At 33.1% G+C, this 16,654-nt stretch overlaps 1 protein-coding gene and 1 pseudogene across 2 annotated transcripts in view; one reads left to right on the forward strand and one right to left on the reverse strand.

Annotated features, from left to right (window-relative positions):
* Positions 1–16,654, forward strand: part of GOSR1 (golgi SNAP receptor complex member 1) — a 51,586-nt gene that overhangs the window by 22,390 nt on the left and 12,542 nt on the right. For both annotated transcript variants that reach the window (XM_006925042.2, XM_006925043.3), the window contains exon 7: positions 11,740–11,769. In XM_006925042.2, the coding sequence (XP_006925104.1) occupies positions 11,740–11,769 (30 nt within the window). The remainder of the gene's footprint in view (positions 1–11,739; positions 11,770–16,654) is intronic.
* LOC112473305 lies at positions 11,005–11,123 on the reverse strand (annotated as a pseudogene).

Consider the following 16,654-nt stretch of genomic DNA (forward strand, 5'->3'; position numbering starts at 1 on the left):
TATTTCTTTGTATCTTCTTCGATTTCTTTTAATAGGGTCTTACAGTTTTCATTATTTAGGTCCTTCACATGTTTCGGTAGGTTTATTCCTAGGAATTTTATTTTTTTTGTTGCAATTGCAAAAGGAATTTTTTTTTCCACTTCTTTTTCTGACACTTCGTTATTAGAGTATGGGAATGCTATGAATTTTTGAACGTTGATTTTGTATCCAGAGACTTTACTGTATTTGCTTATTGTTTCTAGTAGTATTCTTGTGGTGTCTTTAGGGTTTTCTATATAGAGAAAATAGTGACAATTTGACTTCTTCGTTTCTTATTTGGATGCCTTTTATATCTTCCTCTTGCATGATTGCACTCGCTAGAGCTGTCCTTTCTCCATCATTTATTTAATTATCAGTGTAGACTCATAGATCCTTATACTATGGATTATAATCTGACACTATTATTATTTTATTGTTCAGATTGTTTCACCTTTGGCCACTGAGAGCTCCTTTAGGTATCTTCTGTCATTTGACATGCCCATCCTTTTTTGAGCACTTCCTCTACTATCTGGCACTACGAAATGTTCATGGCTTATCTTGCATTTTCCCTGCTTCAGCTCTAGAATCAACCACTTCTTCAAGCAACATTGGTTCCTTTTATTGGAGAGGGATTCAGAAACAAAGATCTGTTTGCTAGATGTGCCTATTGCTATTGCAGTATCATTGCTTCGAGGCTTTCTCTTGCTAAAAGTTTTTATTATGAATAGAGTTGAATTTTTTCATCTTTTTTTGCATTTACTGAGATGATCAGTTGGTTTTTCCTTTAAAGCTGTAATATGATGAATTACATTATTTTTAAACATTAAACCAACCTTGATTGCTTGGATAAACCCTACGTTAATATATTTATTATCATTTTTATATATTGCTGGGTTTGTTTTGTTAACGATTTTTACATTATGCTTGTGAAGACTATCTGTAGTTGTCTTTCCTTGAAATGTCTTTGCCAGTTTTAGTGTAAAGGTGATATTGGCCCCATTAAAATGAGTTCTTTCTGTTTGCTGAAAGAGTTTGTGCAGGCTTGGTGTTTTTTCCTCCTTAAATGTTTGATAGAATTTACCAGTGAATCCATCTCAGCCTGAAGTTTTCATTATGGCAAGTTTTCTAAATAACAAATTCAGTTTCTTTGGTAGATGTAAGACTATGGCTCTGGGCCCTAAGGGATAGGTAACTGTGATTGGTCCAGCCTGTCACAAATCCATTCTTGTGGCCAGTAAACTTAGAAAGTCTGTTTCCAGAAGAAGAAAAGGACTCCAGGGAAGTCATCAGACAACTTAGTCACTTCATTTTGGGTTTACTATATACTCTCTTCTATACTCCAAGCCAAACATAGAAATAATGTGGTTATGCAGAACCTTCTTTTCTAGTGATATTTATCGAAGTGGATTTTTGCTTTAATATTCCATTCCTTTCTCTGTCCCCCCACCAATGAATTACAAACTTTTTATAGCCCCTAAGGCCCTACGTGATTAACCTACTGCCTAAATCTTAAACATTGTCCCTTTCTATCTCTTCATTTATATTACTCTTGCCCTTTACTTAATAGGTACTAGCCATATAGGCATCTATTCATTTATTTATTCATTTATTAAGCATTTAATGAGTATCTCCTGTGTGTTAGATACTATACTATACTATAGGGAATCAAAGATGAATCAGACTCAATCTCTATCCCATGGGAAGTCATTCTAGATAGAGACGTAATAAACATATAATTATAATATCCTTTGAAATATTATATTTTAAAAAACATCAAATGAGGTAATCTATATGAAGAAACTTCAGTTTTTCAGATTTAAGATATTTTTCCTCCAGTGCATATTACAATGTCTGACATATCTTAAATGCTTGTTATATTCTTGAATGAATTGATGGAGCGCAAAGAGCTATGAAAACATAAAGAAGATTTAGTTCTGCCTGGATGTATAGATGGAATGGGGAATGCTTCACAAAGGATACAACTTTTGAGCTAGACTTTGAAATATAAGCAATTTATGAGAATCTGAAAAGGGGATTGCTGAGTAAGAAAGAGACTATGAGGCATAAAAGTGCTTTTTTCTATATCAACCATATATCTGTAGGCTTATACAGTTTATGAGATACTTTTGTTACATTATCTGTTTTGAGCCTTATGACAACTCCATTAGGTGAGTTCATACAGCCAAGTGCTAGAACCTTGACCAAAACTCCAATTCTAGGGTGTAAGAGAAACTAGTCATTTTATTCTTACAGTTTCATGAATGTCATGATTGCTAATATCATTGAATTTCTATGATTATATTTATGAAAGTTTTTTTCTGTTATAAGTATGTGAGAGAAACATACATATAATAAAAAATATAATTCCATTTTTATTTATATAAACAGATTAGCTTATATTGATACATGACCTATTTTTTAGAGATTTCAGAAAAATTAGAAAATGCTTACTTAATATTTCATAGATTCCTTATGATTCAAGTAGTTTTTCAGGATTTTTCAGTCCTTTTATACCATTTCTCTAAAGAACAACAGATGGCAACTGTGACTCCTACATTCTCTCTTAAGCTTTGTTTATGCAATAATTGAACAGATTTGTTGACATTAAAAAAATTTTTGCACTAAAATGTTTGGTTAAAATACCTTGCAGGGGGAAAAGAAAAAGAAAAATTTCTTCCCCATTTAAACTTGATTTCCTGTTGCATATGTTATATATAATCAAGACAGTGTGGCATTCATGAAAGAATAGACAAATAGATCAAAGGACAGAATAGAGAGCCCAGAAATGGACCCACATAAATAAAATCAGCAGAGAAGAAAAGACAATTCAATGGGAAAAAAGATAGTCTTTTCAACAAATGATGGTAAAACACCTGGATATCCTTATGTAAAATAATATATAGACACTGACCTTACACCTTTCCCAAAAACAACTCAAAACAGATCATAGACCTAAATGTAAAATACAAAACTATAAAACTTATGGAAGTTTTATAACATAGGAGAAAATCTAGGTAACATTGTGTTTGGTAATGAATTTTGAGATGCAGTGCCAAGAACACTATTCCTGAAAGAAAAAATTGGTAAGATGGACTTCAGTAAAATTAAAAACCTCTCTTCTTTCAAAGATACTATCAAAAGAATGGAAAAACAAAAGCCACAGACTGGAAGAAAATATTTGCAAAACATATCTGATAAAAGACTGTTAGCCAAAATATGCAGAGAATTCTTAATATTCAGCAGTTAAAAAGTAGGCAAAAGATCTGAACAGACACTTCATCTGAGAATGTATGCAAGTGGCAAATAAGCACATGAAAAAATGTTCAACATCATATGTCATTAGGGAATTGCAAATTAAAACAATAAGATACCATTGCACACCTATTAAAATGGATAATATCCAAAACACTGACAGCAAATGCTGGCAAGGATATGGAGCAACAGGAACTCTCATTGCTGTTTGGAATACAAAATGGTATAGCCACTTTGGAAGCCAGTTTGTCAGTTTTCTTAAAAAGCTAAACAGTCTTACTCTATGACCCAGCAGTCATACTCCTAGGTATTTACCTAAATGAATTGAAAACTTGTTTAAATAAAAACTTGGACACAAATGTTTGTAGCAACTTTAGTCGTACTTGCCAAAAATTGGAAGCAACCAAGATACATGAATGGGTAAATAAACTGTAGTACATTCATATAATGGAATATTATTCAATGATACATGAATGTAGCCATCAAACTGAAAAAACATGGAAGAACCTTAAATGCATAAAAGAAGCCAGTCTGAAAGGCTACACACTATATAGTTCCAAGTATATGACATTCAGGAAAAGGCAAAACTGCAGACGGTGGAAAGATAGCTGTTGCCAGGGGTTCAGTATGGGAAGAGGAAGAAGAATGAAGAGGTAGAGCACTGGAGATACTTAGGGTGGTTAAACTATTCTGTATGATAATGTAATGGTGGATACATGACTATGCATTTGTCAAAACCCATGGAGCTGTGCAACAGAAAGAGTAAACCCTAATGTAAACTATGGACTTTAGTTAATGTATTGGTTCATCAGTTGTAACAAATGTCTCACACTAATGCAAGATGTTAACAGGTGGGAGAGAATGGGTATATGGGAATAAGTCTGCTAATTTAAAAAAATAGAAAATGTGGCATTCCAAGTTATCACTACAAATAATTTAGCTTTTATTTTTCTTTTTTCTCTCTGAACTGGGTAGAATTCTGAGTCTGTCAGGCGCTTAAATTTTAAGGTAACTACATGTGGTTATAAAAAAATTTTTTCTGTGCTAAAATATACCATGAGAAAAGCAAGTAGATATTCCTTGGTCGACCCCAATTGGAAGAAAATATGCTACAATATTAATATTAATGGTAGAGAGGTTACAAATGATTTCTACTTTCATCTTTGTTTTTCTGTATTTTTCAGATGTTACCTGTAAAATAAAAATCTGTTAGCACTAAAACAGTTCTGTGTATCCTACTGCCACTTAATTGTATTGTTAACATGTTTTAAAAGAGATTTATGTTGAAATAAGACGCAGACCTTAAGGGTCTCACTGGTTAACTGTAAGTGAAAGACTACATCAACTTAGTGCTTGATCTGATTGGTTAGTGAAAACCTCATCAACTGCAATTTACAAAGAGATCAGTTTTTTAATTTTATTTATTATATACTTGCTTGTTTTCTCTTATTAACTGCTTACTGATTTACTTGTTTATTATTTACTTATTGACCTACCCTTAAATATTAAGAGAGGATTCTAATTAGATATTTTCTGAGTGATTTTGCCAAATTCTTACATTTTGTTGGTTTAAATTGCTTTAAAATATAGGCTTGAAATCCTATTTTTATTCTTGAAATTTGTGCAATCGCAGTATATATATGTATTGAAGAAATGAATTATTTTTTAAAAAAATACAATTTTTTAAATGTGGCTTTAATTATTCCTTGGGGCAATTCGTGATGAAATTTAGCTCATGGTTTTCAACTGGTTTAAATTGGTCTTGAGAGAAACAGAAACTTGTTGCTTAATTACAGACTCTGGATGACTTTATGGAATGTCTCTGGGCTGTTATGAAGTACTTGTTTAAGAAGGATAATTCTACTTGAGTATATATTTTATGCCCCAAAGGAAAGCAATTTTAAATTAAATTTTTACTTAAGTATGCCATTTTTATGGAGCCACTCTGTTACTGAATTGCATCTACTATATTCAGGATGCTTTTAATGAATAATGTTTGTTTAGTGGAGGTCTTAGCCAAATGAGTAAGGACTTGGAGACTTTGGGCAGTCTGAGAAGAAATTTTAAAATCACTGGCTTTCCTCTGCTTATGCCACTGTATAAGGATACTAGGAGAAGAGGAGCCTTCTTCCTCCACAGAGTAAGATATTTAGGATTATCTTAGCTGTTTGTTTGTTTGTTTTTAACATAAATCCTATTAGGTTGATTTCTTTTCAGGTGAATCCACTGCAGATGGTACTATAAAATTAACCATGGTATAAAGATAAATTGTTGCTTTCAAATACATAAAATGACTATCACAATGAAAGTTTATCTTTTAAGAAAACATTCTTGAAAATCTAGTTTTATACAAAAAAAAGAAAAATAAATGGAGGCATGAATACTTGCTTTATGAGATTTTTAATTTGACTCATGAAAATAAAATAGTCTTATTACATTTTAAATGTGATTTAAGTTGGCCAAAATGTCATTTTCAGAAAGCATACCTTTTAAGGAAGGTACTCATTACATAAAGCAGGGGTCATATCTGTGCCACAAACAAAATCAAAGAATTTTCTTTCTGTGTAACATAGAAAGTTGTTCCTTAGTGGCCATTTCAACCTCACTTCTTCAGGAACATTGTCTTTGAAAAAAATATGAGTTTACTTTCTAACTAATTGTATTAAACCTATATATCAGTCTGGAGAGAATTGACATCTTTACTATGTTGAGTCTTCCAATTCGTGAATGTGGTTATGTCTCCATTTATTTAGATCTTTGATTTCATCAACGTTTTGTAGTTTTCAGCATACAAGTCCTATAAGAGTATTGTTAGATTTATACCTAAGTATTTCTTTTTTGAACAGTTATAAGTGGTATTGTATTTTTAAGTTTGGTGACCACACATTTATTGCTAGTACGGATGCTCCTTGACTTACAGTGGGTTATGTCCTGATAAACCCATTGTAAGTTGAAAATGTCCTAAGTCAAAAATGCGTTTAATGCACCTAACCTACCAAACATCATAGCTTAACTTAGCCAGTTTCTACTGAGTGCATATCGTTTTTGCACCATTGTGAAGTTGAAAAATCATAAGTCAAACATTATAAGTCAGGGACTGTCTGTATATAGAAATGCAATTGATTTTTGTATGTTTATATTGTATCATGTGACCTTGCTGAACTCACCTATTAGTTTTAGGAGTTTTTATGTAGATTGTTTGGGATTTTCTATGTAGACAGTCTTGCCATATGCCAGTAGTTTCATATTTTCCTTTCAAATTTGTATGCCTTTTATTTCCTTTTCTTGCTTTATTTCATTAGCTAGAACTTCTAGCATTATGTTAAATAAGAATACTGAGCATGGGCTTCCTTGCCCTTTTCTAAATCTTCAAGGAAATACTCAGTCTTTCACTGTTAATTACAATGTGAGCTGTAAGCTTTTATAGATGCTTTCTATAAGTTGAGGAGGTACCCTTCTATTCATAGTTTTCTGAGGATTTTGTCAAATGCTTTTAAGCCTGTTATGGTGGATTACATTGATTGATATTAAATATTAAGTGAGCCTTACATCCGTGAAATAAACCCTACTTAGTCATGGTGTATAATTTTTTTTTTTTAATATATTGCTGAATTCTCTTTTAAAAATTTTGGAAATCATGATTACCAGGTTAACTTTATTTGTCTCAGTAACCTTTTGAGGAGCCCTTTACCTGGTTATTAAGACAAAAATTGAATGATGACTGGAAAAGGAGAGAAGTTACCAAATCTGAGAAAGACTAAAGTTATAGGAGCAATTGTGTGTTCATTCTTTGGAGTAAAAGAGGTCAAGGAACTGTGAGTCTAGAGTACAGATTGTCCGTTCTCTGTGTTTTAAGATTGTCTAGAATGATGATAAAATTTGGAATGAAGAGATCCTCCAGTGACTTGAAGGTTAATAGATGAAAGGGAAGGGAAAGGATTGAGAAATAGAATGAACCTCAGAGTATAGATTTTTGCAAGAGTAGTGATGAGTGATGATCTAGAAGTAGTAGGAGAAAACTAGAACTGATTATGGAGAGAGAAGGGAAAAGAGATACCATATATCAAGATAGTAAGAACCAAATCTCTGAAGTCAAACTGCTCGAGTAAATCCTAGCTGTGCTGATAATTGTGTGGCCCATGAGCAGTTTACTTCTCTAGGCCTCGGTTTCTTTATCTGTAAATGATGAGAATGGTAGAATCAATCTCATAGAGATGTGAGGATGAAGTTACAAATAAGGCATTTAGAATAGTACATGGCTAATAGTAGGTTCTTCATAAGTATTAGATATTATTTTTAACAAAGTTAGCAAATCAATAATAGTCTACTCTTTTGCACTTAGTACTTTATTTGATTGATTTTATCTTCATTAACGCTATTAACACAAAACTAGTTTGTTGAATTTGGCAATCGAATTATTTTCATATACTTTGTGGATTTTTAAATACAGTCATGCTCCACACAGTGACATTTCAGTCAAAAAGACTGCATATGCAGTGGTAGTCCCATAAGATTATATGCAGCTGAATTTCCTGTAAGAAATGGCAGGATATGTGGTTCAGGGGAAAATTTTTTTTTTCTCTGATGGGAGCAATATCTGTGGGGCTTGGCAATAGATTCCCTCTCATTCACAGCACTTCAGTTTTGAATGCACCGATTACATCCCCGTCAGTCAGCTACTGACCTGTTTCAGCACAGAGGAGCCTGTCCCCCCAGTGCTGCATATTCAGAGGGTGCTACAGCCCCCACCCCCAGACACAGTTTGATGGTCTTCAGAGTGCATTGTTGTAATTTCAGTGTACACTGTGGTTTATTCCTATTGAAGACCTAAGATCCTGTACAAGGACACAGATCCACAGGAGCTGCCTTAAAAAGTATTAAGTGCCACTGCCATTTTAGTAGAAGCTTTCTGTGGTAGTATGAGACTAGCTTGTTTCTGTACTTTGGAATTATCAGGTTGTAATGATGTAAAGCGTAGCTGTTTTATTTCTTCCATCAGTTCAGTGCCAGAGAGAGCCCTTTGTGCCAGATAGGGTCAGTGGAACCAAAAACAAAATTCCAAAGTCAAAATATTTAGTTCTCAGTTCTACACCGTCTCCATGTTAAACACCCCCTTTTTTTTATGAATACGACAAAGTTCCTTAATCTGACCCCTGCTTCAACATGCAGTAGCCAAAACCACATTGCCGTTGACAGTCCCTGATGTTCCTTTATCTCTCCATCTTGATTTCTTATTCCTACTTATCCTCCAAAGCACCTTTTACTCTCTCCTGACAATCACTATTATTGTGATCTATGCCATACCCTGCCAGTTTCTCCTAGATGTATCCCATCAGTCCGGCCCACACCTGTTCATAGAGCAGCATTGACAGTTTCGATATTTGGTTTCTGACCCTGAGAGATGGAAGTAGGGGGAGGGCTTGTGGTACAGTGTTTATAAAGTCTTCAGTCCTAGGCCTTCACATTCACTCACAACTCACTCACTGACTCACCCAGAACAACTTCCATTCCTACAAGCTCTGTTTATGGTAAGTGCCCTGTACAGGTGTACCATTTTTATCTTTTATACCATAGCTTTATGGAACCTTTTCTATGTTTAGATATTTTTTTATATAAAAATACTTACCATTGTATTACAGTTGTCTGCAGTATTCAATACAGTAATATGCTGTACAGGTTTGTAGCCTAGGAACAATAGGCTATACTATATAGCCAGTTGTGTAGTAGGTTTATGTAAGTCACTCTGATATTGGCACAATGATGAAATCGCCTAAGGATGCATTTCTGTTACAGGAGGCATGACTGTATTTTATTTTTATGTCCTTTAATGTTCTAAGAGGCCCTGATGAAGACACTCAACCAAACCATTGTTTTGAACAAGGAGCTATTAACCGAAGTCTAGTTAACCAGTCCCTCTTTTGTGACCACTTTACCAAGACACTTGTAGGCATATGTGTTGTCTATCTCCATTCTAAGATCTGTGCATTATATTTGTAGCCCCTCTCTGACCCAGTACCTTCCAGGGGCACTTCGAAACACATTTATTAACAAAATAAATGCATACTTTATAATCAGTATATTTCACTAGAACTGTTGGGTTTATCTGGAAATTTATATCAACTTTATGCTTAGATTTGGAAATAGTCTGTAGTTATTGCGAAACTACTGTAATACTAGAAAAAGTACTTGGTGTTTACTATGTACCAGGTACTGTTCTAATCATTATGTATATATATATAAACTTCTTTAATCCTCTTCACAAGTAGGTCTTATTACTATTGCCATTTTACAGATGAGAAAACTGAGGCATAGAGTAACTTACCTAATGTCAGATAGCTAATAAGTGGTAGAGGCAGCATTTAAAAAGCCACATAGTCTGTCTCTTAATGCCTCTACTGTCTTTGTAATTTTTGAAATTCTTAATCATAGGATTATATATTTATGAAGTTTTTAAAGCTCATCTTTGTTCCCTAATTCATGCAGTAAATTAGATTTCCTGGTTCACTACTTTGTAATGAAACTTTAACTTATTTACAGAATGTATTTATTTTTAAAGTGACAGTTTATGACAGTATATAACTTTCACATGTACATTATAATCTGATATCTGTATATGCTATAGTGTGCTCACCACCAAAAGCCTAGTTTTTATCTGTTACCATATATTTGATCCCCTTTAGCCATTTTGCCCTCCCAGACTCCCTTCCCCTCTGGTAACCACCAATCTGTTGTCCATATGTATGAATTTGTTTTTGTTTCAGTTTGCTTAGAATTTCCTTTGGAAAGAAGTATTGAGAAAAAATATGCAAGTATTTATTTGAGTGCCTGCTGTATACGATGCACTGTGCCAAATGGAAATAGATGTCTGGGAGTTTGTTTCCCTACTTTCTGCTCTAAAGCTGTCCCTTTACCAAAAAACAACAAGTCTTGGCGAGGATGTGGAGAAAAGGGAAGGAACCTCATACATTGTTGGTGTGATTGCAGATTGGTACAGCCGCTATGGAAAACAGTATGAAGGTTTCTCAAAAAATTAAAAATGGATATACCTTTTGACACAGCAATTGCACTTCTGGGTATTTATCCAAAGAAAACCAAAACAATAATTTGTAAAGATCTATGCACTCCATTATTCGTGGCAGCACAATTTACAATAGCTAAGATATGGAAGCAACCTAAGTGCCCATCAACAAATGCTTGGATAAAGAAATTATGGTTCATATATATAATAGAATATTACTCAACCGTTAAAAAAAAAGAAATCCTACCATTTACAATGACATGGATGGACCTAGAGGTTATTATGCTGAGTGAAATAAGTCAGAGAAAAATAAATACCATTTGATTTCACTTATATGCAGAATCTAAGGGACAAAAATAACAAATTGATCAAAAACAGATTGACAAATATAGTGGACAATTTGGTGACAGACAGGGGGGGGGGGTTGGGGGACTGGGAGAATGGGGTGAAGGGTTAAAGAAATACGAACTAGTAGCTGCTAGGTGGATGTCAGGGAATAGTGCCAAGAAACAGATTTGCAAAGGACGAGGAAGCTGCCACGGAATTGGAACCTGCGTAAGCAATGAGTATCTTGTGTACGTTCAGGGCCGTGGGTAAGGAAAATTAAATTTTAAAAAGCTGAAAAGTTAGCTAACATTTAAAATAAAGCTGTCCCTTTACCAAACTTAGCTACCTATAAATTCCTCCTTAAAATGTTTGTTTTGTTTTTGTTTTTATGCCTACAGCACCTGGTCTTCCTAGGTTGTCTCCCATCCAAGTATTAACCAGGCCCGACCCTGCTAAGTTTCCGAGATCAGACAGGATCAGGCTTGTTCAGGGTGGCATGGCCGTAGACCTTAAAATGGTTTTTCAGGGGGTTTCTTTTTCTTTCCAGTGTGTGATGCGTAAAAGCAAATATTTTACAGATCAAAGGTGCATTTGATGTCGTTATTCAGATTCGTGAATTCTAAAGTGTAGTAAGCTGAAATTTGGTTTAGTTTTCTAAAAAAGGAAGGAACTTCAGGGTGTAAATAATTACTGCTTATAGGCATCAGAACTATATCTGCCTATCCCATCTCAACAAGTTGGTTGTAATTCTTAAATTTAGAATAGACAATATTGACAACTTTGAGCTATTTAGATTAAAGACGTTTCATTTATTATGCTGACATTAAAACTGCTCTGACTTTAATCTTAAGTTTCTCTGAGGAAGAAATTTAAGCCAACAAATAAAAGAAATATGAAAATTTTATATGTAAATAAGTTAAATTTATTTCAGAGTCCAGAATTTTTTCAGATGCTTCCAAAAGTCTGGGTATTCTGTTTAATAAATGACTGGAAAATTAATCTGTCTGTAAAATTTAGAAAAATTAAGTACAAATTTTAAATGTGCTTTTAATAATTCCAGTAAATGTGCTTTTAATAATTCCAGAAATTGAAGTTTTTTTGTTTTGTTTTGTTTTTTGCTGCAGCTCAGATCGTCTGATAGAAGAGACAATAAGGTAGGAAAAATATTTTGTTTTACTTTATTGTGTTTCTTGTTTGCACATAAATGAACAGATAAGGTTAACCCTATAACAGAGTTAAAGTTAATTTATTCTCCTTAAAGATGAGAATTTCATTAGATGGTGATATATTTTTATTATGTCTTTCCCTTACAAGAGACATTTGAAGCCCAAAACATGTGTTTCCAGAATTAGGCTGTTTTACATAAGTTGCTTTTTTTGATTAATTCATACTCAGTATTTTCAGCCTCAGTCTTTTTATTCTCACTTTTTAATAGAAAACAACCTCAAGCATGTGCTTGATAAATGTCTTATTTATACCATTTGTGTAGACTTGGTTTCTGTTAGAGCAGCTGTAGAAAATCTGTAATATTTAGTATTATCTGTAATAACATTGAAGTAATTTCTTAAGTTAAGGAGATTTATTTGCTGGTTTGAATTGCTTCTCTAGGTTTAGTGAATTTTTAAATACTTATTTTATGACAGTAAGAAAGCACATTAACTAGGTATGGTCTCTGTGCTTTAGAATTCAGCAACGTCTAAAGCATTGTTTTTCAGGAAAGGTAGAATGAAACAACAAATGTTGGTATTCTTACCATAGGTCTTGGTACTGTGCTCAAGTGCTTTACATACTTAAAAAAAAATAATTAAGGTAAGTAATATGCCAATGGTCACATGACTAATAGTATTAAAGATTCAAGTCCTCAAATCTGAGTCTCTCTAACTATAGAACTAGAGCTCTGTCTAAACCACTATTATATTTATCTTCTTGTAGAAAAGAGTACAAGCTTTAGAGTGTGATTTGTTTTGAAACATGGCTATACCTTTGTTAGATCTCTGTTCTTAGATAAATTTCTTGGGACCTTCATTTTCTTATGTGTTTAAAAACATGGGATTGATGATAAAACTTACCCTAAAATATTGTTGTGAAGGTTAAACATACTAGGAGTAAAATGTCTACTACGATGCCTGGCTGGTACTAAGTAATCTGTAAATGGTAGCTCTATTATCAACACATTTTTTTATTTACTTTTTGTTTTGATATCGTTTAGGATTTCAAAAAAGTTCTAATAGTACAAAGAATTCCTATATACCCTTTACATAGATTTCCCAAATGTTACTATTTTGCCATATTTGCTTTTTCAGTTTATTTCTAAATTATTTGACAGTAAGTTGCAGACATGATTCCTCATCACCCCTAAATATTTCAGTGTTTATATCCTAAATATTTATATTGATGTGAATTCATGCACTCTTATTTTATTTAATGGGTTATAATGTTTCTATTATTTAATAATAATCTTAATAAATTATAATCTTTTATAATATACAGTTATCATACCTTGGAATTTTATTTAAATGGTATGCACTGGGTCTTCCATCTGAAGAAAGTTTTTGCATAATTGCCTAATTGTCAACTAAAATATCTTGCAATGTTTTCCCTTTCATCAGCACATAAAGTCAGATCACATTTTGCCGGAGATTTTAAAAGTTTCCCTATAATCCTTTTCCTGTTTTTCTTCCTCTTATTTATTCCTCTTTCTGCCTCATCTTCTAGAGTCAGGCTGCCTTAATTAAGCTTTTCAATTCAAAGTTGTCTTATTTTAAGGCCTCGTGTACAACTATAAAAATTTGGGAGTACCTCGTAGGATAAGAATATTTGAGAACCATTGAATCACTGTTACTATTATTTTGTTAGTTAAAAAGCAAAAAACATGTAATTAGAAGGTCTTTTATTTCACTAGTTCCCTTTATTGTAAAATATTATAATATCACAAGTGACATTTCATTAAATATAAAGCTAGTTGTGATTACTTATGAATAATATAAAATTTATTTGTAGAATAATTACTTTTACATATTCTATATGTAAAAATTTACCTTTTCCTTTTGGTGAAATGTTTTAAAACTATGTACACAACTAATTATAAACTTTGACATCAATTTATTGAAAAGAACCAATATTTTTAATATTTATAAATCCTTAACCTTTAAATGTATAACTAGTATTGTCTTCTGTTGGAAATATATGTGTCTGAGTAGTTCACAGAACAGGTAAGAAAGTTCAAGTTCCAGTAAGCACATCAATGATTTATCATTTTAAAAGCATTATATATTATTTGGAGCTTATGTTTTGCCTCTTAGTATTTGACCCTTGAAATAACAACAACCTAGACTTCACTCAGCTTGACTCTAAATGATGGAATGAGATGGGAAAGTATGTCTAGATATACTTTGTGTGGTACTGGAAATCATGCATATTCAACAAGATAATAACATAATGTATGTTGATAATATCCATTCTCCAAGGGATACAAAGTGCTTTGCGGAAATTATTTTTTAATCTTCTCTGTCTACTTCTGAGTCAGAGTGCATGGGCGATGGTGATAGTCCCAGTTTTAAAAACAGGCATATATGATTCAAAGATTGGCCTCAGATTGCTCAGCCCAGGTTTGAATTTTGTTACTTTATACAAGACCGTAATACCTATTTTAAAATATTGTTTAAATTTGTTTTAAAACAACCACATTTTAAATGTATCATATTCTGTCATAGACATAGACTTACTTAAAAATTATGAATAAGAACTAATGATACAAAGGACATTGTTAGTTTGACTCTTCTTGTGATCATTTTTATTTTTTGGATCTAAAATTCAATGTATGATAAAGTTGACATGACCTGTTTACTTCTGCTCTAATCTTTATTGGTTGTTCTCTAGGCCTATTATACTGTTCTTGTCCTGGGTTTTCCTTTTCATCATTATTTTAATCTCCTTTATTCGATCACCTGTTTCTTGGATTTAGTGTCTTCCACTTTCTTAGTTTATTCTTTCACTCTGCTGGACCATGTTCTTTAGTGGCCTCCTGAGAAAGAACAGGAGGTTAATTTTTTGGACTTCCCACACCTAAAAAAGTCTATTCTACCCATGTTCTTGATTCATTGTTTAGCTAAGGTACAGAATTCTAGATAATTTCCAGACATAAAAAAAATTGAGGGAATTCTCCACTACGAGGCCTGCGTAACAGGAAATACTGAAAGGGGTCAGCTCACCTTAAACAAAATGACTGAAAAATACATAACTATGAGTAAGGCAACTAGCAAGCAGATAGAAGCAGAGGAGTGCAACCCTTATTAAGAACAAGGCATTATAAACCTGAACAATAACAAGAGATTTGCTATTGCAAGATAGTAATGAACGTTCAGCATACATAGAAACAAATTGAGACAACAATAACAGAAAAGGGGAAGATTCAAAGATCCAGATTTGCAAAGGGGAATGGAGATAAGGCGCACGCGGAAGAAAATAGACTACTATATATATAAAACCATCCTCTACATATTCATAATGGTAACCATACGCCAAAGATTCAGAACTGAAGTATATAACATAAAATAAGAAGGACCAGATGGAAAACCCACAACCCGACCAAACAAACAAACAAACAAAAACAGACACACAAGGACAAGGAAGCAATGGAAACACCGAGCTACCAGAAAACAAAAGATAAAATGGCTTTAAGAAGACCTCATAGTTCAATAATCACCCTAAATGTAAATGGACTGAACTCACCAATAAAAAGGCACATAATTGCAAATTGGATCAAAAAACAAAACCCAACCATATGCTGCCTCCAGGAGACACATCTCAGTTCCAAAGACAAATATAGACTCAAAGTGAAAGAGTGGAAAATGCTGTTTCAAGCAAATGACATTCAGAGAAAAGCAGGAGTAGCGGTACTAATATCGGATGAAATAGATTTCAAAATAAAAAAGGTAAAGAAAGATACTGAGGTATACTTCATAATGATAAAAGGAATCATGCACCAAGAACACATAACACTTATTAATATCTGTGCTCCCAATCAAGGAGCCCCAAAATATGTAAAGCAATTACTAACAGAACTAACGAGAGAAACAGACCAAAACACAGTAGGGGGCCTAAATACCCCACTGGACAGATCATCCAAACAGAAAAGCAATAAGGAAATAACATCCTTAAATGACACATTAGACCAACTGGACATAATTGACATTTACAGAGCCTTCCATCTCAAAACAGCTGCTTATACATTCTTCTCTAGTGCACATGGAACATTCTCAAGAATCAGCCACATACTGGGACACAGAGATAGCCTCAACAAATATAAGAGGGTTGAAATCATACCAACCATAATCTCTAATCATAATGCTTTGAAACTAGAGATCAACCACAAAAAGAAAGCAGGAAGAACCATGAATACATGGAGATTAAACAACATACTGCTAAAGAATAACTGGAACAGGGAAGAAATAAAAAGAGAGATCGAGAGATACATAGAAAAGAATTATAATGATAGTACAACATATCAAAATTTTGGGGACACAACAGATCGGTAATAAGAGGAAAGTTCATATCATTACAGACCTATCTTCAAAAACAAGAATGACTCCAAAATAAAAACCTAAGGTTACATTTTAAAGAACTAGAAAAGGAAGACCAAATGAAGCCTAAAGTCAGAAGATGTTTCCATAATCAAAATTAGAGCAGAAATAAAGGAAGTTGAAAAAAAATAGAAAAAATAAATGCAACAAAGAACTGGTTCTTTGAGAAGGTTAATAAAATTGACAGACTCCTGGCTAGATTCACTAAAGGAAAAAGAATGGACACAAATAAAATCAGGGATGAAAAAGGGGAAATTATGACTGACATTGCAGAAATACAAAGGACCATATAAAAATACTATGAAAAAGTATATAACACACAATATATTATAATAACCTAGAAGAAAGAGACAAGTACTTACAAAAATACAACCTTCTTAGACAGAATCAAGAAGAACTAAAAAGTTTAAATAGATCAATCAGCAGTGTGGAAACTGAAACAATTATCAAAAACACA

Source organism: Pteropus alecto, unplaced genomic scaffold (genome assembly GCF_000325575.1).
Source record: "Pteropus alecto unplaced genomic scaffold, ASM32557v1 scaffold98, whole genome shotgun sequence".
Lineage (NCBI taxonomy): Eukaryota > Metazoa > Chordata > Mammalia > Chiroptera > Pteropodidae > Pteropus > Pteropus alecto.